Source organism: Galleria mellonella, unplaced genomic scaffold (assembly GCF_026898425.1).
Source record: "Galleria mellonella isolate WM207_F2 unplaced genomic scaffold, CSIRO_AGI_GalMel_v1 utg35, whole genome shotgun sequence".
Taxonomy (NCBI): Eukaryota; Metazoa; Arthropoda; class Insecta; order Lepidoptera; family Pyralidae; genus Galleria; species Galleria mellonella.
This window is the reverse complement of record NW_026442082.1, coordinates 1863000-1888227: the sequence shown is the minus strand read 5'-3', so window position 1 is coordinate 1888227 and position 25228 is coordinate 1863000. Positions and strand designations below refer to the sequence as shown.

General features: G+C 32.5%; 1 protein-coding gene across 1 annotated transcript in view; it reads left to right on the top strand.

Annotated features, from left to right (window-relative positions):
* LOC113514188 (cGMP-specific 3',5'-cyclic phosphodiesterase) overlaps positions 1-25228 on the top strand; it is a 147180-nt gene that overhangs the window by 111350 nt on the left and 10602 nt on the right. Inside the window, exons 4-14 of the mRNA XM_052896917.1 lie at positions 6881-6997; positions 10750-10867; positions 17515-17641; positions 18645-18763; positions 19455-19720; positions 20591-20767; positions 21311-21487; positions 22441-22566; positions 23028-23145; positions 24105-24196; positions 24822-25145. Coding sequence (XP_052752877.1) covers positions 6881-6997; positions 10750-10867; positions 17515-17641; positions 18645-18763; positions 19455-19720; positions 20591-20767; positions 21311-21487; positions 22441-22566; positions 23028-23145; positions 24105-24196; positions 24822-25145 — 1761 coding nt within the window. The remainder of the gene's footprint in view (positions 1-6880; positions 6998-10749; positions 10868-17514; positions 17642-18644; positions 18764-19454; positions 19721-20590; positions 20768-21310; positions 21488-22440; positions 22567-23027; positions 23146-24104; positions 24197-24821; positions 25146-25228) is intronic.

Genomic DNA, 25228 nt, shown 5'->3' with positions numbered 1-25228 from the left:
TAATTTTGCAAATATGTATTGTTTGCTTCAGCTTGAGATATAGATCATTTTTATACTGATAAGAAATGTGGGCTTTGTAGGTAGCGATAGAGAGTATCGTATACAAAATAACGTTTAGCTAGTAACTAGGTAAATATAATACTCCTATACAGAAATTTAAAAAGAAAGTCAACAAAAGTTAGTTACTTATTAGTTTTTTTTTTATTTATTGGAGGGGGAATGGAAGAAATTATAATACTGGAATCTATCAGCTTTAACCTTGCAATATATCTTATCAGGTCGACCTCTTCGCGATTACTCCTGAAAAACATCGGGATTAATTCCAAGTGAATTCTTGAATTGAAAGAACGAGAAGTATAATACAGGCAGAATATTATTAAAAAGTTGCTACGCGTTACAGATTACGCATAGATAAAGAGGAATACTATTGTCGTTAAATAAAGACACCCCTTATATATAGTAATATCTATATATATATATATATATATATATATATATATATATATATATATATATATATATATATATATATATATATATATATATATATATATATGGTACAATAACGAATATGTTAAAATTCTGTTATCAAAAAAAATATTGGATAACAGATTTTTAATAAATTCGAAAATCGATATCTGACCAAAATGAGCGATATATCTACATATTATATATTGCTCGATATCTCAAAATGGGTGATGACCTTTTTTCTGCCATCAATGTCCTGAAGCGCCCAATATATAAGACCGGTATTATATTACTTATGCCTTATAAAAACTTCTTTTTAACAAGGCCAACTTACCTGCCCCCTCTTACCTTAACCCTCTCTATCAACTCTCTATTAACCCTCTCTTTTACCCCACCATCGTAAACCAATAGCGCAAAGGTACCTTTCTATTTTTATCTAATAAAAATATGCCTGATTCAGTAAGTCGACTTATTAACGGGTAAATTAGTCGCCTCGCGTTCAGATTGCATTCCTTATTCCAGGAATTTTGGGACTACGCTACGTGATCCAAATCACGGATTAGTCCTCTCTTCATTTCGAAGCAAATACAGTTATGAACATTTTGGGTTGTTCCCTTTACTATGTAGATATGTATATAGCTTTATGATTTCCTTGTAACTTATTTTCCTTTCATTTAATTATTTAAACTGGATTCAAAATTTAAATGTTCTTTATCTTAATAATATAATAAAATTGTAACTATACGATACCTGTGCATGAGTGATTTATAAGAAAAAATAATATAAAGGGGCCTTAATAAGATCGATAGATGGCGAAACAATCATTTTTAATTTTTTTTATCTATCTGTTTGTTCGATCCGACATCACACAAAAACTACATGCACCAAATTGGATGCGATTTTCACAGTTATGTTTCCGTACTTATGAAAGCAAATTCGTATGTGTCTACAAATTAGCGGATATAAAACTAGTTATCAATATTTTAATTAATTTGAAAACATATTGATTCGATTTCAATTTGCCTATTTGTAGCATAAGAATAGATTCTGTGCTTAATGACCATTAACGTTAGAAAGTAATAATCCTTACTAATATTCTAAATGTATAATTAAGATTGCGTTCCACAAAAAAACTGACTTCAATTATGGCAATACCAATTATTTTGATTTCAAGACTAATCTACTGAAATGATTTTTATACAATTTCTATGAAACAAATGTGTAAGTATATACTTTCAAATAAAAAAGCATTTTCTGATGGAATGATTTTTTTTTTAATACAACTTAGAATAGCAAACAAGCTGACGGCCCACCTGATGGAAAGTGGTAACCGTCGCCTATAGACATGAGCATGGACATAACAGAGTATACTGTTTCATTGCGTTCCATGCGTTGCTATTCCTGAGGCCTCAGGTGTTATTCCTCTGTACCCAGTAAATTCACGCCATATCCCACCCTTTAAACTGAAACACAGCCATGCAAACACAACTGCTTCACGGTAGAAACACGAATGGGACAGAGGTACCTAAGCAATCGGCTTTAAAATAGATGAGGTAATAGATATAAAAATACAACCGAAACCTCCTTAATTTTGAAGTAAGTTGAAAGTTTATTACCTCTTGTTACTTTAACAGTTCAACTTATCCTTATAAAATTTGGCATACACCCAATATTTAGAATGGAAGAGGACATAGACCTATTTTTTATTCAGAACAATTAATATAATTGGTTACGTGAACAAAATCACAATAAAAATACTATATTTACTTAATACGGTTCTGAAATCATAATGGCATATAGAAGGACAATTTATTCTATAATAGACACTTTCACGAGAAAATCTGTTTATTTCGCACCAACAGTAACAATAAATGCAAAATCGCGCACGTCTTTCTTAACCCAGTTTTTATCCTTCGTCGATAAAATTCTATAAAGAAATTTCAAATTGATCGACACGGCTTTATTTTGCGAAGTTAATCCATGTCGTTAGTCATTTCTTTTATCTCAAGAAAATACAGTAATAAATTCTTGAGCCAAGTTATTTCGCGATAACGTTTTACAAAAATAAAATAAACTTTATTTGCGTAATTACCAAATTTAGATATAAACTTGTTTCATAACAAGTAAATTTTGTTGTTGCTCTGCAAAAAATAACAATGACAATTTAAAAAATTAATAATATAAATTTCTCTAAGCCCATTTCACTTTTCCCCAATCACTTCTCCAAGAATTTCTTTTCTTCAAAATTTTGCAAACATAAAACTTTTTACCCAAAATTGTGATAAAAAAATACCCAATCTAGTAACGATGGATATTAATTGACTATTCTTATTTCAAAATGCGAGAAAAGAAAATAATGCGATGAATGAGATAAAAAAAAAGGTATTGCTTTTATTTAAATGATTTCATAATTGTAATAATACAATAAATAATAAGTTATGAAGAGAATAATTAGCTAATGTATCAATTCCTTGTAAATATAGAGTCAGAGTTACACCGCATTATCTTTGTACTTACTTTTTTACGAGTACATATCACAGAATTATGGAAGAAATACTCGTATTCTTTCATTAGTAATGATGATTTAGTGACTACATCTACCAATTTTACTTTAACATGTAATATATATATATAATTATTATATATAAATAGAACTACTATCGTTAAAGTTTGTATAAAGCAAAACTTGTTTAAACATATTTGCTTGTACTATATAAATAGTAACATTGTAATATAACTAAAATTCACTTTTATTATTTTCCTATAATTCTATTAATTATTTTGGTATAAACGCTACGTCGCTCTTTCAAAGTCACGTCTTTCAGTCTACAATCTCGAAGGGCACGCTTTTTGCCGTGCTTGTCTTGTCATTATATATTTATAAAGACATATTTTAAGTCCGTGGTGAGTTTTGATCAAATACTTCAATAAAGCTTGGTTGGTGTAATTGTAAAATGTGGTTAAAATCAATTGAGTAATTAAGTACCCACATAATTATTTAGTTGAGTGAACATTGAATATAAGTGCATATATTGTAAACTGAATCATGACTTATTGGATAATAATGAAATGGTAACCCCGCCTGCACTAATGATATACGCTGGCACCAATGAGGGAGAATCATGATATTAGTATACCTAAAAACAAGTAATTGATAAAAATGTATACAGAAACTATAAAAGTAACTATAAATAAAAGTATTACAAATTGTTCTTTCCGATAAGTACTAAGGTAAAAATTATATAATTCAACCCTGACTAAATATATTATAAATTTGTATGTGTACAAATGTTATTTGTTTTGTATGGGTTGTAGAACCCCGGGTACGACAAATGACGTCAAAGATAAATAACTAGAAACGTCAATAAAAATGGGTGAATTTCGTAGAAGTTGGTGTGGGTGCAATTGAGAATGTCCATCCCTTTTTAATTATCTCTTAAGAGGATGAAAAGAGGCAAATGTGTAGGTACAATAAAATATACTTAAGACTCGGATAAAAGCTTCTGTCTCTATAAAAAAAGCTGGTCAAGTGCGAGTCGGACTTGCGCAACGAGGGTTCCGTACAAAATCAAGTCAAACATTTTTTTTTGTGAAATAACTACAAATTTACCGTTTTCGGATTTTCTCTTTTACTTTGTGCTACATTGCTTCTTGTCAAATTTAATGATTCTAGGTCAACGACAATTATCTTATTGGTTTTGATTCCCTTTGCGAACGTAAAGAGATATGTAGGTAATATGCGATATAAAGGAAACATAAACGGCTGTGTCTTTTGATTGCGTTGATTTTTCACTGTTTTAAATAATTGCAGACCTGAGTATATGATATTAATTTCAACTCGATACTTAGATGCATTCATAAGAAAAGGGGTCTTGATAAATAGACAGGCGGACAAACAACGAAGTGATCGTATAAAGGTTCCGTCTTTCCTTTGGAGGTACAGAACCCTAAAAAAGTTTAGAAACTCATAAATATATAAACGAAATGTTTTTTACACACAACCCTGCGATTATTTACTCTCTACTTTGAAGATTGAAACTGGAAAAAAGCGGAATGAGCCGGTTTTTTATACAAAGTGCGGCGGAAACGTGTCAATACTCGGTCGTCAGCAAAGTGGCTTTCACTTTTGACTTGTGTAGTGCATTTACACGGCGTATTTTCGTAAGGCTATTCCAATAGTTTTTGACGAGAACTATTTGAATAGAATAGAATACCATTTCCTTTCCCGTGGGTGTCGTAAGAGGCAACTAAGGTAACTTAATAGTCGAAGGACGGATAGCAGCATTTCTCTTAAAACATCGTCAATGCCTAACTGCGGTTACCAACCCGCTTGCCAAGCGCGGCATGTACTGGCAACCCCCCTCCCCCCTTATGGGGGAGGTTTATATTCAGTAATGAACAATTAATGGCTGATATAATGATGATGATAGTTTCTAAAAATAATTTCTTTTATAAAATCACCTACAAAAATGTTTTACTTTAAATCATATACATGTTGCTCCATAATAAAACAAGTTATTTGAGTAGTAAACATACATAAAACATATACGATGAAACATTTTATGAACATAAAACCTTTTTGTCAATATTTGAATTCAATTATTAGGTACCTACACGCTTTATCTCGCAGGATATTAACTTAGGATATACGTGGACCAAATTTTATTCAAATCCATTCAACAGTTATTGTTTTTGCATGAAAGAGTAACAAACATCCAACCGTCGTCAAACTCTCACATTTATAATAGCAGTAGGATTTTAATCCACAGTCTAATGCCTCTACAAAACGTATTTTCGTTTTTATTTTGCTTTTTAAAATAAGAATCATTTTGTCAAAATTAAGTTGTTTTTTAGGAAGTAAAATCTACTTACAGATTATCGTTATATAATATTTCTTACTTTAACAATTATAACAACATCACCTTATTTAAATTCCATCAAGCCATTTAGTCCATACTTGCACCTATGTTGAAAAAGTTGAGACTCCTTTTTGATCAATATGGTAGATATTCATTTAATGATAAGTCTTTACCAGTCGGTTTCATTTAGTTTTGTCCATGTGACCGAGATCTAAAACATTAACCTATATTTGTGTATGTATTAACATTAACATATATCTGTGTAAACTAGTATAATGCTTGTTAAATTTCCTAATGATTGATTTAGCTAGATTTAGTGATTAAATCGCTAAGAGAAAATAAATAAACTTACTTTCTCGTTCATAATTTTAGCATTGAAATATTTTAGAGCCGGGGATGGGTGTCAGTGGTCACCCCAGAATTGCTTAAGCCAACTGATGCTAAGGGAGTAAGATAAGTCTGAAAGTGCATTATGCCTTATTTTAAGGGAACAGCCCCCTTCCCCTCCCCCCTCGAAAATAATCTTAAATACTCCAATAAAAATTAGTAAGTATTTATAAAGCTCCTATCTATTTAATGTTTGAGTTACACGAACAAAGTTGGTTAGGGCCTCGTAATTTATTCCCCCCACTGAAATGTACAGTTGATCAAATGTGGGCTATTGACTTTGCCGAAACGTATTTACTTAGCGAAATTAAATAGCGAAACAGAATTGGGAATTAATTAAGAGCCTTCAACATGAGTAAATATTTTAATGTAAGTATGTGATGTAAATTTAATACAGACGTGTTGATATAAATTATAATTACTGTTATAAAGTGAGTATGTGAATGATGTTTTGTGTAAAAAAAAAGGACACTTTTACTCAAAAATATACTCTTCATATAGTATGAGTGTGGGGGCCAGAATACCGTAACACAGTACACGCAGTATTCTAGTACGGATTCTGTCCACTTTCAATGGGAGTCTATATATATTTGACTTTGTAAATTGTATAAATAAAGTGCCATTGTGATAATGTTTGTTTCAACCGTAAAGCAGTTGTATTTGCATAGTTTTGTTTTTTTGTTTTGATTGTTTTAATTTACAGGGTACAAAGGAATAACACCTGAGTCCTCAGAAATGGCAACGAATGGGGGGTATCATGGGCGAAACAGTATACTCTGTTATGTCCATGGTACTGCTCATGTCTATAGGCGACGGTTACCACTTTCCATCAGGTGGGCCGTCAGCTTGTTTGCCATTCTAAGTTGTACAAAAAAAAAGCAACAGTGTTAATATCATCATATCAGCCATTAACTGTCTACTGCTAAACATAGACCTCCCTCAAGAGTATCACCTGTAGTTTCCATACTTGGAAAGCGAATTGGTAACCGCAGTTAGATTTTAATAATGTTTTAAGAGGGACGCTGCAGCCCATCCCTCGACTGTTATATTCCCTTATTCGCGTCTTACGACACCTACAGAAAAGGAAGGGGGCCCATTCTATGCCGGGACTACACAGCAATGTTACTGTAATCTACACTATTTAATCAATATTACTATTGTTGCAGAGGTCACGATCACCCAGTGGTTCGGCGATACAAAACCAGTTGGATGAGGCGGACCTTTTCATGGACTTGATCAAAGATGTCGCCAACGAATTGGACATCGATGTGCTCTGTCACAAGGTAATATTTTCGTTATTATTATTTCAGCCCTTAACTGTCCACTGCTGAACATAAGCCTTCCCCATAAGGGGATTTTTGTCAGTGTTGCTACGCTTAGCAGGCAAGTTGGCAACCACAGTTAGCTTTTTAAAGATGTTTTAAGAGGGACGCTGCTGCCCATTCCTCGCCCTCCCTCATTAGTCGCCATTAGCCGCCTCCAGTTCCACAGGTTATTTTAATATTTCTATGCCGGAGCACACACGTTTTCGTCATACAGTCACCTAAATTATCATCTTCCTAGTAAATCTCTCATACGAGGATATAAGGTTAGTATATGACATAGCAGAACTGATAAGTAATAAGTTTTTTTTATCTTTCCGTGATATTCCTTTTTCAATAAACTTTTATCAAGTAGAGTTAATTTTACGATATCCTGAAATTAGTTAATATTATATTAAATTAGTTACACTGTGCCCTCCTTTAAATAAATAAAGGTAAAAAAAACATCGTTACTTCAAGCTATCAATCACCCGCTCTATTGACTTAATTCCTGTAAAACAAATCATTTACACATTATTTTCATATTTCGAAACAGTTCGTCTATTTATCATCTTTTGATCTAAATGTCACATAGCTCGAAGAACCGACAACCGATGGGGAAGAAAAGTTCTTGAGTGACGACCCCAAACGCAATATAGGACGACCCCCACTAGATGGAGTGACAATCTCAAATGTTTTGCAGAGAGTCAATGGATGCAGGTGGCTCAGTACAATTCTTTATAACATTGTATGGGGGAAGCCTTAATTCAACAGTGGACGGATAATGGCTGAGATGATGATGACAATGATCTTAATGAAACTTGGCTTAATATTATTTATTCATTATGTATGTGTACAAGGCGGACTTAATAGTAAAAACATTCTCTCTCAGTCATCCTTAGGGAAGTGTCAGAATACACGAATTCGGTACTAGTAATAATTGATATACATATATTACTAAAGTTTACATATATAGAAATAAATATTCATAAATAACAAATATATTATACATACACATATATAAGATATACTATATTATACTCGAGGATAAGAATAAAATAAAATATAGTCATATAAATAAAGAAAATACAAATCAAATATCCTTAGGTATATTATTATAAAATTTTACTCTTGTTCCTTTAACAGACTTATTATATTGTATGTCGTAGCGGAAAATTAAAAGCGTCTCCATACATATTCCAATGCATACATTCTGTTTTCCTATTATATGACGACAGCAAAATTATAGGATATCGTGCCATGATACATACATATATATATATATATAGGTATCCATGATATGGCCATCTTTTTAGTCATTTTCAAACACCATAAAAAATTGAATTAAAGTAACTTAAAACTTTTAACGTACATTTTTATACAATATTATATAAATAATGTCCCATATTCTAATTTACTGCCAAGTATATCATTTCCTTCATACTGAGTTCATTATTTGAACCCCTTAGTACGTCTCATTCAGTGGGTGAAGCAATTTCACGGGTTACTACCATTAAATAAAAGGGAATTTATCTGATGCACGTAGCCAGTTGAGTAATATATATGATGTACAATTGCGACATAGTACTTATCTATGCTACATACATATATCATATTTACTGAAATTATTTGTTTATTTATTCTTTATTGCACCACTTACTGATAATCTTTTTGTACCAGAGGGAGACTTTGTTCAAAAGTCGATTGCTTGGGTACCTCTGTCCCATTCATGTTTCATGTCCCATTCGTGTTTCAACCGTAAAGCAGTTGTGTTTGCATGGCTGTGTTTCAGTTTGAATTTACGGAGGAATAACAACTGAGTCCTCAGGAATGGCAATATATTTAGGTAGAGGAGAAAAGAAAAAAGGCGGTATAATTATATATGTTAAAGAATGTTTGTTAGCTCGTTTGTATGTCTATACTAATATTATAACGAGGAAAGATTTGATTTTTTTGTTTGTAATGGACAAATTCAATGAACGCTTAACCAATTTAAAACATTGTTTCACTTGTATAAACAGTAAAACTCTGTTGATGTCCATGGTACTATGCCATGGTACTGGTCAAGTCTATAGGCGACGGTTATCACTTTCCACCAGGTGGACCGACAGCTTGTTTGCCATTCTAAGTTGCATAAAAAAAAAACAACAACATTAATCATGCAATAATATTCTTGTTAAGCGGTCACTGAAATTTAAATTCTGAGGCTAAAAAAGTATTTGAAAAATTTCGAAGTTAAATATAGTTTTTAGTGGTAGATTTTTACCAAGTGTATTCTAATATTAACGTTATAGTTCGCTAGCAGAGGACTTTCAAATTAATTGGAAATATTGAAAATCGTCCAATTATTTTCGAAAATTAACAGATAATTACAACGGGACGTGAATGCTATACTTCGTTGAGTATATGTATGAACACTCTTAGAACACCCCTGTATTACTCCTCGACATTTGCGGCCACATCCTACTCGCGCACCCTATTGCGTCATTGGGCACTTATAATTTATCGTAGCACGTAGGTATACGAAAATAGGGATACAAAATGTATGCAATTATATGAACTCTTAACGTAAACGTACATAGCATGATGGAAAACTAAATATATCTTCATACAATGATACATTTAATAAGCATATCCTCGATATATCGTGACAATATAATTAGGATTGTGTTCCACAGTCAAAAATCGACTTTGATTATAGCATAAACAGTTATTTTGATTAAACTGGCATATAGAAATAATATAATAAAATAATGTGAATAAAAATAGTATTAAGTATTCAATATTTACATGCCTGTACTCGTATATGGCGAAACATGAATCTCATATTGCAACTACTAAACGAATTTTGATAAAATTTCTATGATACCAATCTGAGAATATAACCTTTCAGATAGAAAAAGAATTTTCCGAATCAGTTTACATTTTACGGAGTTATGAGGCAACAAACAAAAAAAATATAACCGAATCGAGAATCTCGTTCTTTTTGAAGTTCGTTGAAAATCGTATCGTGCCGTGCTACGGTAAATTATAAAAGTGCCTATTGGAGATTGTCGTGGCTTCACATAATTAAGTTTTAAATGTGAAATTCATAGAAAAAAGTACTCAAGCACGGCAATGCATGAACGGTACCATTAGTATCACAATGGATCAATTCTATGACGTCATTTCTCCAGACCTAATTCACAACCTAATACTATATTACGATACATGATACTGAATTCGATAGTTTTTCAAAATTACTGTTTTATGGACTGTCATAAACAAAATACATTAATTTCGACGTAAATTTATTAGAAATTTAATTGATATTGGCCCTTAGAATGAAAATGTCACTGTTATATCAATTTTAAATATTAGAGACATTTTTTACGCAACTTAGAATGACAAACAAGCTGACGGTCTACCAAATGGGAAGCGGTAACTGTCGCCTATAGACATGAGCAGTACCATGGACATGACAGTGTCAACATCAGACATCAACCTGTACTATTACATTTTATTAATAAAGATATTTTCTCCCATGTACTCTCAGGTTATAGAATGAGCTCCCTAGGTTTTTCCAAGAGACATAGACAAGAGACAGCATGGGATTCTTTAAAAATGAGATAAAGACGTTTCCTGAGGGTAGACAACGGGCGCGTAAAGGCCCTGGTATTGCAAGCGTTCATAGACTACGGTAATCGCTTACCAATTAACTTCAATAAAATAAAAAAAAAAATATTTGCCCGCAGATCCTGGTGAACGTGTGTCTGCTGACGTCAGCAGACAGAGGCAGCCTATTCTTAGCTAAAGGTACAGCACCGAACCGCTACCTACAAGCGAAGCTCTTCGACGTCACTAGGGATACAGGTAAGTCTCATATTTTAAACGAAGTAACAATATTAAATATCCAACGATGATTAATAATTGAAGATTGACCCAAAAAAAAATCGATTTCAATTGTTACAAACTAATTTGGATCTTAAAACTTAACTACTAACCGGATTATGATAAACATTCTATGGGACCAATGTATAAGTATATCATTTCAGATAAATAATTATCCAAATCGGTTACATATAAAACTTTAACTATCTAATACATATATTCGAAGCAAATTTGTTGCAATATTACAACTGGAAAAGAAATACATACACATTAATATGTAGAAATTTCCTTCTTATAATTTTTTTTGTAATTTATAGGTAAAGTCAATTTTTATGTTTTTTTTAAATATTAGGTCCAGTAGTTTCAGGGATAAAGGGGGGCATGGTCAATATTCACCTATTTTCTTAAATAATTTCAGAAATGTTTATCTTATAATTATAATATATTTGAGATTCTCACAATAAACCCTTTCATTAGATATGTAACACGACATAGTTTTTAAAACATTTTTTCTTTAATTTACCCCCTCAAAAGTGATATCCATGTTTAAAATTCATTTATTTACATTACACATCAGTTTTGGTTCACTGTCACTTACATATGTGCACCAAATTTTTCAAACTCAACCAGTCCAGTAGCTTCAAAGCAAATTAGCTGTGACAGACAGATGGACAGATAGGCACGTAATCCTATAAGCATCTCATTTTTTCTCTTAACCCTAAAACCCTAACAAATCCCCTAAAAATAGCATTAAATATTCGTGTGGTGAAAAAGTGATAATACAATGTTCTTAGGATTCTTATGTACCAAGTTACATAAAAAAGGACGTCGTAAAAGACGACTAAAATAACAAAAAACATCAAATTTTTTGTTAAACATCTACTATTAAACGAATATTGGAAAATACAAATCATATTATGTCCTAAATTCCCAGACCTGAGCTTGCATTTGTCACAATGAAAAAAAAATACAATAACTGGCATTAAATAAGTCAACGTTTTCTATTTTTAGTTATTTAGATATTTCTTTATTTATCATTAATATGAAAGTACCTAAGACCGTATTATTTCGGCGTAAGAGGCTACTAGGGGAAGTTAATGGTTGAAAAATGGGTCCCTCTTAAAACATTACCAAAGCCTAACTGTGATTGCCAACCCACCTGCCAACTGCCAACAGCGTAGCAACAAGTCGCAAAACCCCCAAGGAGGTGGAGGCTTACGTTCATCAGTGGACAATAAACGGCTGATATAACGATGTGATGATGAAACTACCATTACAATTAATCTTTAATCAGAATACCAAAATATATCATCATAATTCCATTAGTAAGCTAACTTCATGAATTTCTAATAAGACTTCGGAAAACCAATAACCGAACTGTCGACTTCGAATTACAATAATTAGATTCGGTAATGAGAAGTCGTTAAACTAATAAAAAAGAATGTTTAAAGTATTCCATTTAGGAAATGTCCCAACCTTCTTCTAGTCCATAGACCATACTTAAATAGATGCGGCAATTATACAAAGATACCTACTTTGCGTGGCTATTCTTGCTACAAGTAAACGAAAAGTGCCTATTCGGTCCGCGGCGTAACAACAAGAATTTCCTGGATAAAAGTGATCTCGAAAAAAGGAGACTATTGTACAAAAACTTTATTATAGATAAATCATTTTGACGACGAAAGAGGTCTTATATCGATTTCTATAAAAGCATAGTTAATAATTGTAATATTACAGAACTTGTCAAGATCAATCTCTACCAATGCATAAATAATATAATACTTTACTAATAATAAATAAGACGATAAATATGGCTGTTGAAATATAGCAGCTATTTAGAAGTGTCTATTTATTATAATACTAGTTTTAAACAATATATTTATTTATCTCTAATATACGTAGACAATGAAAAGGCTTAGACTTAACATCATATGGATTTATTTACCAGTCAACCGTAGATACAACAAAAAATATATTAAATGTATAGGAATAACAGCAAAGAAATATAAAAATATAGCGTATTTGCATATTTTATTTTATTTTTATCTTTATTTGGTCTCCTAGCAATTGTTACACTGATAAGATTTAATATTAAAATTACTGTCTATTTATACTTAGTGTACAATCATTTTAAAGGAAACACAGCATGCTAATTAACAAAAACAATAATATGGTATAACAATCTCTTGAAGTATTTGACATTGGTATATTTTTTTAGATATAAATATATACGTATACTTATATAGTAGTAAGACATAATTACAATTTAAACTACCTTACTTTTTATATTACCGAACTTTCAGTATATAATTTATATTACTTCAAGCTCCTTTGTTTTATTTATAAATGACTGAAGAAACACATGACATCAACTGCGCAGCACCTATTATTTCCCATTCTCATAGAAAATAGGATATTTCACAGCATAGTATTTATACAGCGTAGTTCTAACATATTGTCGTATTATTCAGGGATAGTGTATCAATTGAGGTGATGTGAGATATAATTTTAGTCTGTTGTGTATAATAAATTATACCTCTACCATTTCGTACTTGGCAAATAAATTATTTATACTCAAAATCCAAAGATAATGAAGTCACTATCTATTAATTATATGAAAAAATGTATGGCCGCCTTATGGGTGATGTTTTTACACATAAGGATGACGCCATATTGTCAACAATAAACAATAGAGTCGTTATAAATTAACTATGCATACAAAAAATCTATTGGTCTCTCACCAGAGGTATAAATACAAGTCTATTGTTATGTTTACATGGTCAAACTACTGGTACAATTTAAATGGAAATGTAATCAAAATAAAAAAAAATAACGTGACCCAATTTTTTTTATTTATACATAAATGAAAGTGTTATTTATACATAAATAAATGTCTTACTTATATATAATAAAACTTATTTATTATTATTATATATATATACATATTATTGTTTTATATATGCATAAATAAGTAAATGGCCGTGGTAAAATAAAAATAAATATTGCTAGATTTGAGAAATTTTTGACTGCCATATTTGTTTATTATGGCAGTGTACAGAATTAAAATCAATCAAGATCTCTATGTTACACGCCAAATATCCGCACATATATTTCAACAGCCGAAACACATTACGTTCCTTTATTACGTCATCATCATCATGTCAGCCTTTAACTGTCCACTGCTAAACGTAAGTCTCCCCCTATTGAAGGATTTTGCTAGTAGTTGCCACGCTTGGCAGGTGGATTGGCATCCGCAGCTAGCCTTTGGTGATATTTCAAGAGGGCCGCTTCTATCCATTCCTCGGCCATTAAATACCCTTACACCCACAGGAGAGCAACGAGCGACTCTTTCTATGCCGAGACCACAGAAATCCTTCATTGTGGGGGAAAAGGAATTGTTAGCAATGAAGTTTGACAGTCTCTTTGCTAGCAATATGCCCTATTAGGTCGAACTCCACGTTGTTCCCCCAGGAAACCATCGTGAACAATTCTTGTTGAATTCGTCACGATGGGCTAACTCACTTGCTTCATACTCATCTATTATCACTTCTCTGGTGCCCCGCCTGTGTATACCAAAAGCGCGGGTGGGGTTACCATTCCATTATCACCCATTAAAAAAAATATTTCATTGCATAATCGGTAAAAGTTGTATAAACGAGGTAGAATAATCTTTTTTCTGAAGAGTACCTAAAACAACCAATGTAAATTTACCTACATAGGTACATATATGAATGTAATCTCGATCATTGTTTACATTCGAAACTCATCCATGCACAAACGCCGGTTCCGGATGCTCCTCCCACGTATTTGATTCAAAAAAGAATTTCTCTTTTCGTAGCTATTTATAATCCATTTATAATAAACTAACGATCCGCCCCGACTTCGAACGGATAATTAGAAAATATTTATTATTCATGTAAAAAATAATAAATTAATAAAATAAATGATTAATGATTCTTGAATAAATTAATTTTAATATTCATATAGTCTATGTTACTCATTGATAATATAGCTTAATATAGATGATAGAATTTTAAAATTAGGTCAAATAATTTTCGAATTTATACATTACAAACAAACAGACAATCAATAGTTTCCTCTTTATAATATTAGTATTGATTATATCTAATTTTAGCAGACTGTCTATCTCATTTTGATACTAACTGTATTACATAAACTCACTTTTTATTGGCTGTGTTTCCTAGACGTCTATCCTTACGCACACGGACTCGTGCCGCGGCGTTTCCGTGGGGTGGAACGGGACAAACAAATGGGACAGACTAAAAATAGGACACCACCCCTCTATAAATCTATGCCCCGCAAACATGTAATCGATTGCCGTCCCTTATCAAAATGATAACTACGCTCGATATAGTACGTAGCGACTTTTATGATCAATGATATTACCTATCTATATACCAGAGGGAGACTTTGTACAAAAGTCGTTTGCTTGGGCACCTCTATCCAACTTGTGTTTTTTTTAATGGGTGATAATGGAATGGTAACCTCGCCCGCGCTATCCGTATACGCTGGCGGGGCACCAGTGAGAAATCAGTTAACTCATCGTGACGAATTCAACGATAAATTAGTCACGATGGTTTCTAGGAGAACCGCGTGGAGGTCGACCCGATAGGGTATATTACTAGCAATGGGGCTGTTAGACCCTATTACTAACAATCCCTTTCTACTTGAATAAATACTGGAATGGCAAACAAGCTGACGGCCTACCTGATGGAAAGTGACAACCGTCGCCTATAGACATGAGCAGCACCATGGACATAACAGAGTATACTATTTCGCCAGTGATAGCCTTCATGCCTTGCTATTCCTGAGGACTCAGGTGTTATTCCTCTGTATCCTGAAAATTCACTGCCATATCCCACCTTTCAAATCGAAACACAGCCATGCAAACACAACTGCTTCATGGTAGAAACACGAACGAAACAGTGGCACCCAAACAAACTACTTTTGTACAAAGTCTCCCTCTGGTAATCTATCTTCATTATTTTTTTTATTTATCTTCTTTAATGATTATTGTTTATAATCAGTTATTGTCATCATAATCATCATCGTATCAGCCGTTATCTGTCCACTGCTGAAAATAGGACTCCCCCATAGACTGCCATAAGGGACAGCCCTGAGCCACCTGCACCCAATAACTCCCTGCAATGCATTTGAGGTTGTAGTTCCACCTAGTATGGGGAGGGGTCGTCGTCACACATACTAATGGTAGAGGAATTAAATAAAATATTTCTTATAAAATAACCAGTAATATAAAAGCTTACCTATCAAAAACAACCTTGAATCACTATTACACAGCATTAGTACAGTTTTTATATAAGTACCTACGTGACGTAATTTCGTAATTTCATCCCATTTTTATCCTCCTAAAGTAGGTATTTGGAATAGCGAAACTTTTGCACGTGCCACATTTAAAATACCTAATGACTTGACTTTTTTCATTAGGACCCAACATAAAAAATGTAATAAAGGAAAAAGAAAATTTGTAATGTAAGGAAAACATATAGACTTTGATACTATTAATAGAACTTGTTAGGGGTGGTTGGTACCTTTTTATTTAATTATAAATTATTAAGCTATAATTATATAATATAATTGAAACTGGACGATTATTGTACATAAAAGATATTTAAAAAGAATGAAATAAAGAAATTCTTGCATTTTTCTATTTAAGGAGTAATAGAAGCCAAAACAATAATTTTTAGAAATTCTGTCTGACTGTCTGCTTATCTATTTATCTGTCTATCTATCGATCTATACGTTTATTCCGAGATCACGCGAAAACTACTGCATCGAAATATTTGTAACTCCGTCAGTTCTAAACTGATTTGGAAAATTCCTTTTTTTATTTAAAAGAATATGCTTACAGAATTAGTCCCATAGAAATTTTATCCAAATCGGTTTAGTATTTAAATCAAAATAACGTAATTTTGCCGCAATTGAAGTAGATATTTCTTTTGCAACACAATTTAATTATATATTATCGTAAAATTCTATTAAAAAGTATTCTTGAGAGAAAATTCTCGATGGTAGGTAGTTATTTAAAAAAGGAAGAGCACAGCTGAAACCAACAGCTGTTCCAGACGTGCTGTGATGTAATGGCTTCATTTTGTTCAGGCTTTATAAGATATTATTGTACTTTTTCAATTCAAATAAAAATATATCCCTTTATTTCTTTACTGAGAAACTTATAAATACCTACTGGATAAATAGATTCAAGTCACTTAGAATAACTGTTGATATTCATTAGGATCACAAGTCCTACTGTATACCGCATATTCATATGTGTTAACCATAATTTCTGGTACTAGTCTGAATTTCACTCATTATACCTGTTTGATATAACGAAAGTGTTTCTACAGGTGGAATATACCTGCTTAAGTGAATGATTTAAAAAGATACTGCACCAGTCAACGGCGAAACGATATAGACAAAGTCAATTGACTAAAAAACTGACTTCCTAAAAAAGAAGTGCAATCATGTGTGAATCAGAGTATTTACTGTTATTTTCTTTTCTTCGTGTTGCGAGAGATAAATCTGAAGGAAGTACCAATTACCTTAATTTATACTAAAAAGTCAAAATAACAAACTTTATTCTCTCTTCCCAGAATTAAACGACGCCCTCAAAATAGCGAGAACACAAGAGATCAAAATTCCTTTTGGTGTTGGAGTAGCAGGGCTGGCAGCGCAAACTAAACATCCGATCAACATAAAAAATGCTTACGCGGACCCAAGGTACGTTCTGAATAGAAATAGATTATTTCGAAAGAAACTTTGTAGAAAATTTGTCTGTGCCACCTCTAATCTCTCACGTATTTTTGCCATCAAGCTACTATCTGTACATACTTGTGTTACTATTTAAAGCGTATGGCAATTAAATCGGTACGAACCTCTCGAGGGATTATTATTGCAGACTACCAGTCCCGTTGCCAGCAACATGAGGTCATATTGACCTCCACATGCCCCCCCTGGAAACTGTCGTCTTGAATTCCATGTGTATTCATCACGATTTGCTAACTGACTTGCCTTTTCATTGTCGCCTATCGTCCCTCACTGGTGCTTCGTCCGCGTATATCGTTAGCACAGGCGGGATTACTATTCCATTATCATCCATTAAAAAAAAGACCTCACAGATGACTTTTTTTATACAACTTAGAATAGCAAACAAGCTGATAACCCACCTGATGGAAAGTGGTGACCGTCGCCTATAGACATGAGCAGTACCATGAAAATAACAGAGTATACTGTTTCGCCCATGATACCCCCCATGCGTTTCCATTCCTGAGGACTCAGGTTTCCTCTGTTCCTCTGACAACGTATAAGGGGTACTGTGGGTTATTCATAATGTATTCTGCGACATTCATTGTATTATTCATATCTATAGACGACAGTTACCACATTATTTAGATGGGCTATCATCTTGTTTCATCATTATATCAACCGTTCACTGTCCTCTACTGAACATAGACCTCCCTCTTTGTGGACTTTGCCAGTAGTGACCACGCTTGGCAGACGGATTGACATCCGCAGTTATCTTAGCCTTAGCGATATTTCGAGATGGCTGCTGCTCATATCTCGACCATTAAGTTCCCTTAGTCGGCTCTTACGGCACCTATAGGAATGATAGGGATGGCCCATTCTATACAGTGGCCATGTAGCTATCATCTTGATTGCTATTTATAAAAAAAAAAAAATACTAGAAAGGAAATATTTAAAAAAAGAACATTGTTTTCCACAGATTCAATAGTGAAATCGACGCCAGAACCGGATACAAGACAGAACTGATCCTGTGCATGCCGATATGCAACTACGAAGGCGACGTGGTCGGTGTCGCTCAGATTATCAACAAAACTGATGGTATATCTACCTAATGATTATTTTTTCACCATCTTTTACCAGCGACTTTATCCGCGTAACCAGGATATGTTTACAGACCGAAATAAGAAGTGGGCTCCGTTCTTCTCCATCTCATACAATACGTGTATATGTATACCAAATACTATAGTGATTTATTAATCCGTTAAAACACTTAAAGCGTATCAATAAAATAATAATACATACGAGTACAATACAATAAAATAATATAACCAGAGGGAAACTTTGTACAAAAGTCGATTGCTTGGGCACCTCTCTCCCATTCGTGTTTCAACCGTAAAGCAGTTGTGTCTGCATAGCTGTGTTTCGGTTTGAAGGGTGGGATATGGCGTGAATTTACAGGATACAGAGGAATAACACCTGAGTCCTCAGGAATGGCAACGCATGGGGGGTATAATGGGCGAAACAGTAAACTCTGTTATGTCCAGGGTATTTTTCATGTTTATTTGCGACGATTCCCACTTTCCATCAGGTGGGCCGTCAGCTTGTTTGCCATTCTCAGTAGTATAAAAAAAATTAAGTATTTCTTCCTTGTGAAAAATGTTTAATATAAATCTGTGATAGATAATTATTCTCACATATATAAATGATTTTCAAACTCCACCAAAACTGTTTTTTTTTAACTTATCTATTATTATTTTCCTCGATTCAAATGGTGCCCCTACTCTTTCAGGATCCTTGGAATTTTCACCGCGCGATGTCGAAGTTTTCCGCCGTTACCTCACCTTCTGCGGTATTGGCATCCAGAACGCCCAGCTCTTCGAATCTTCTGTTCTGGAGTACAAACGGAATCAGATCCTTCTAGCATTAGCTAGAAGCATATTTGAGGAACAGAGCAATTTAGAATGTTTGGTGACTAAAATAATGACAGAAGCGAGGGAATTATTAAAATGCGATAGATGTGCTGTGTTCATATTAGACACGGATCATTGTGAGTCGGTAAGTTTTTTTTTTAACCGACTTCAAAAATAAAGAGCTTCTCAATTCGGTTGTACTTTTTTATATTTGTTACCTCATACCTCATAAGTTGTAAACCGCTTTGGAAAATTCTTTTCTTATCTAGAAGAATATACTTATACAAATTTTATCAAAATCAGTTCAGTAATTTTGTTTTTAAATCAAAATTTAATTATTGCCACAATTAAAGTTTGTTTTCTTTGTGGCATACAATTATTTTTATTTGTATCATTTTTATTATTCGTTTTTGTTTTATTACAAAATATTAGGTGTGCTTAGTACTTCTGCATAACCATAATTAGTCTAGGGTTGTTAGCCGTCTTGTTTTTCCAGGATATGTTCTGGTTTTTAGAGTATCCTAGGATGTCTTTAATAATTTTTAAGCAACGTCTTAATATAAAATATTTTTAAAGCATCCCGATAAGGTCAAGAATTTTAAATTCACACACACTTTATAAAATTAGATTATTTAAAAAAAAATTTAATACTATTATTAAAATATTATTATTATTACTTAAATTTCATTTAACCTATTTTCAGTACATAATATTTATTTATTGCTACTCAATTATTGCGCCCTGTAACTAAAATTTTCTAGTTTATAACCAACTTCAAATTCTTTGTTTAGAAACTTATTTATATCTTAAGAAATTACATCATACTACTTTCTGCAATCCTATGATGACTACTAACATAATCATTACTTTCCTTAATAAATTTAAGTAAATTATTATTTATTTTCTTTTATTTATATGCCATGTTATTCGTGCTTATTTTTATCTATATGGATATATATATATTTTGCATCTATATGGATGACACAGTAAACCAAGTTCTATACTATTATTCCAGAGCCATCTAGAAAGAATTGTCCAACGTCCTGGTGGTAGACCATCGGCAGTGCCCGCGTTACCTCCACCTGCACCGACTAGATTCAACACACTCTTTGAACTAGGCGCCCATCAGTCCAGGACCACCCTTACACCGAGGCATGACACAAAATCAACTTTAGCTTCTATTGCTTTGGCGGTAAGGTATAGATTTGTAATTAAATTCTCTACTACTTTTATTCACTATTTTTTGTAATTTAAGTTTTAGAGTACAATTATTAGCGATTGCTCCACTACCAATGGATATAGAGGAGGAAAAATAATTAACCCTGGATCCACTTGTTCATTCACTCCAATTTACTCAAACTTCATTAATGAATATTCTCAATGTCTCTCTCTCTGTTTCTCACTCTCATAACAATTGAAACTTCATTCTGTAATTAATATTTAATATTTATGAAATTCATGTTTGCATAATTCATATTTATATTAAATATTAGAATATTCTAAGATTGCTTTCAAAAGTATATCACAATCTTAAGCTTTTTTGTAGATAGAAATATTTAATATAGAGGGGCGAAGGTATAGCGTGTAGTATCAGTTATATTATTATATATAAAAACTAAACAATATTTACTTTGCTCTTTCTTCTTTCTCTCTCTCTCTTTCTTCTCTCTCTCTCTTTCTAAAGCAAAAAGAGAAAAAGGTAAAGAGAAGTATAAAAAACTAAACCAATTTTCAGGTGGCTCAATCCAACAAGGCTCTCAACATATCGGATGTGAGTCAATGGCGTAAAGAGAACGCTATGGAAGCAGTTGATCCAGAAGTGGATGACGCTATCAATGTGAGGACGATGCTGTGTATGCCTATTGTCAATGCGAATAAAGACGTTATTGGCGTGGCACAGTTAATTAATAAAGTAAGTGTAATTATTGCAATTAATTATGTCGGTTTTATTTGCATTTTAAATTACGGAATGGTTGACTAATTTCGAAGTCGATAGGAGCCCTTACTCATGAGCGTAGTCGATGAAAGGAAACCATAGGTCTTATATATCGTTTTGATGTTAATATCAACTTTTTAGAGATGTTTAATAACTAAATAATTACTCGAGTAAGGTTTTGTTACAAAATTGCCTACGCCCTACCCGTGTTTCATATTTGCATGACTGTGTTTTGATTTGAGAGAAGATATGACATGGAAATTACAGGGTATGGAAACATAACACCTTGGTCCTTAGGAATAGTTACGCATGACAGGAACCGTAGAAATAACAATATATCTAATGTTGCTTGACGCTGTTCACTTTTATAGGCATTAACAAACTACTTAAGTTGACTTAACTTGATTCCTAAAAACTCTTATCTAGTGCTCTTTTGTTATTTGTTTTCTTCTAGGTACATGATTTACTTTATAATTAATATATATGAATAATAATAGTGGATGAGAGAAGTGTGGACTGAGTACAGAGGAAAAAATAAAACCTAAGTCCTCAGGAATGGCAACGTCATTTGGAGAGGATCATGGAAGAATTACGAAACAGATATATCTGTTATGTCCATGAATGAATGGAGATGTCTATAGGCGACGGTTACCACTTTCCATCAGGTGAGCCGTCAGCTTGTTTGCCATTCTAAGTTGTATAAAAAAAAAGTACTTAAATTGACTTAGCTTGATTGCTATTCTACGTATCATAAAAAAATAAAAAAAAACTCTTATATCTAGTGCTCTTTTATTATTTGTTTTCTTCTAGATACATGATTTACTTTATAATTAATATATATGAATAATTAACTAAATTATTTTACTAATATAATTTGTAAAATATGTATTAAAGCAATAAAAGTTTACTTTATGTTAATTTTTTTCCAGGAGAACGGTTCCCAATTCACAGACGGTGACGTCTCCATCTTTGAAGCATTCGCCATCTTTTGTGGTCTCGGTATTCACAACACGCAAATGTATGAGAACGCGTGTAAATTAATGGCTAAACAAAAGGCAAGTATATGAATAATTATGTGTTTCATTCATTAAATACACAGATAAATTATTACACTTTGAGTTTATTCATGATAATAAATATTTTTTTAATTGAGCTATATATATATATATATATATATATATATATATATAAGATATAATTTATTTGAATAAAAAAATATTTCCATTGTTTTGCCTATTATATTAGTGTAGACAGATATATATTTTTTTTTATATCACTAATAAAATATTTGAAAATTTTATTATAACGTAATAACTACCGGTTTAACTTACGTGTAATTCACTCAAGAAAAATTGACTAGTTTCGGGACCATCCGGACTACTTAATCTTTAGTTGCATTGACCCAAGCGCGAGCCTGAGTACGGACATCGATGATAGTCTTTTTAGCGGAACAAAATCCGAAATATTTGTGACAATGAAAGTTGGTGATGATTATATTCCATTACTGTGATTACAGGTTGCGCTCGAGTGTCTATCATATCACGCCACAGCATCAGCGGAAGACACCAATAAGTTATGTCAGGATGTTATACCGTCGTCTGAGACATACAACCTATACAGTTTTCACTTTCATGGTATGAATCTTTTATAGCAATATGCAAGCTGATGTCGAATCCATTAGTAATTTTAACCAACTTTAAAAAGAAAAATGTAATCAGATTAATTATATTTCTTTTGTGTTTGTTACCTCATAACTCCGTCAGTTATAAACCGATTTGGAAAATTCTTCTTTTATCCAAAAGGATGTACTTGTAGATTTGTTTCATAGAAATTTTATAAAAATCGGTCGGGTAGTTTTTAAGTTAAAATAACTAATTTTGCCACAATTAAAGTCAGTTTTTTTAGATCACAATCTCAAATTATTATGCAATTTAAAATGGCAAACAAGCTGATGACCCACTTAATGAAAAGTGGTAACCGTCGCCTATAAACGTGAACAGCATCATGGACGTCACAGAATGCACTGTGGTGCCCATGGAATTCATGCTAAACCACTCCTGACAACTATAATCTTATATTTATATAGAATATACTTCGTAATTTTACCATACTCTTTCTAACTTAAATTGAGCCATACAAATATAGTTGCTTGATGGGGAAATCACATACTCGTATTGAACATACTCGTAGGTGCCATTCACACGATTTTGATACAAATATTTTTTCTAAAAAATCTCTCTCTGGTAAATAACCTTTTAAGAAAGTCCTTTATGTTACGATTAAAATATATCTATATATTAAAAAAAATTTCTCCAACATGCACCTTTCATTAGAATACTTGCTCTATCAAATAATATATCGTATGGAAGTATTACTATATTTTATTATAAAATATAAAACAATGTTGTTTGTTGTACCTTGTCGACTTCGGATCTATCTTGTAAAGACATGGTAAGAAGGAAATAAATAAATATAAAAGAAAAAACAAATTTTAATATATTTTTCAATCTACTAGGTACATTGTATTGTTACCAAATCGTAGGACACCATTTATTTATTTATTTTTAACAATTTTCAATGTGTTTAATTTCAGATTTTGATTTGTCCGATGATGACACGTGCAAAGCAACTTTACGGATGTTTTTACAATGTAATTTAGTTGAGAAATTCCACATACCATATGATGTAAGTATCAAATATAACTTCAAAATATTTTTTTATTAATATCTAAAATATAATAGTCTTATATATAACTAATCTTTATAAATTATAAACAATGCCGCTCAATTTTTTTTTGTTACTTAGAATGATAAATAAGCTGACGGTCCACCTGATGAAAACTGGTAACCTGTCACCTATAGACATGAACAGTACTATGGATATTACAAGGTATACTGTGTCACTCATGATACCTCTCATGTGCTGCCATTCCTGAAAACTAAGATATTATACCTCTGTACCCTATAAATACGCTACTGTATCCCCTTCAAACCGAAACACAATCATGCAAACACAACTGCTTTACGGCAGAAACACGAATGGTACAAAGTATCACAATAATTTAGTTAATAACAATGTCTATATAAATACGGGAGATCAACGAACTCACAGTGCGAGGCGAGACGCTGAGACGCAAAGCACTAAACGCCCTTTAAAGAAGACTTCCGGATGAAGTCGAAACAATTGTCGGAAACGACAAAACACAATGAGTTCATTAATCTCTCATATTTATATAGACATTGAATAAAAATGAACATAAGCTTTAAAACTAATATAGTTAATAACTATTCAAAATCCAATACAATTCCAGGTTTTATGCAGATGGATATTAAGTGTGAAGAAAAACTATAGGCCAGTAAAATATCACAATTGGCGACACGCTCTGAACGTTGCGCAAACGATGTTCGCAATGCTGAAAACCGGAAAAATGGAGAGATTTATGTCGGATCTAGAAATTCTCGGTTTGTTAGTAGCTTGTCTATGCCACGACTTAGACCATAGAGGTACTAACAACGCCTTCCAAACGAAAACTGAGAGTCCTCTAGCCATATTGTATTCTACGTCAACGATGGAGCATCATCATTTCGATCAGTGTGTCATGATTTTGAACAGTGAGAGCAATAATATTTTCCAGGTAAACACCAATGTAAATTGCAATTAAATTTATTATATTTTTAAGAGAGACTTGTACTAAACAATATTTAAAAAAAAAAAAAC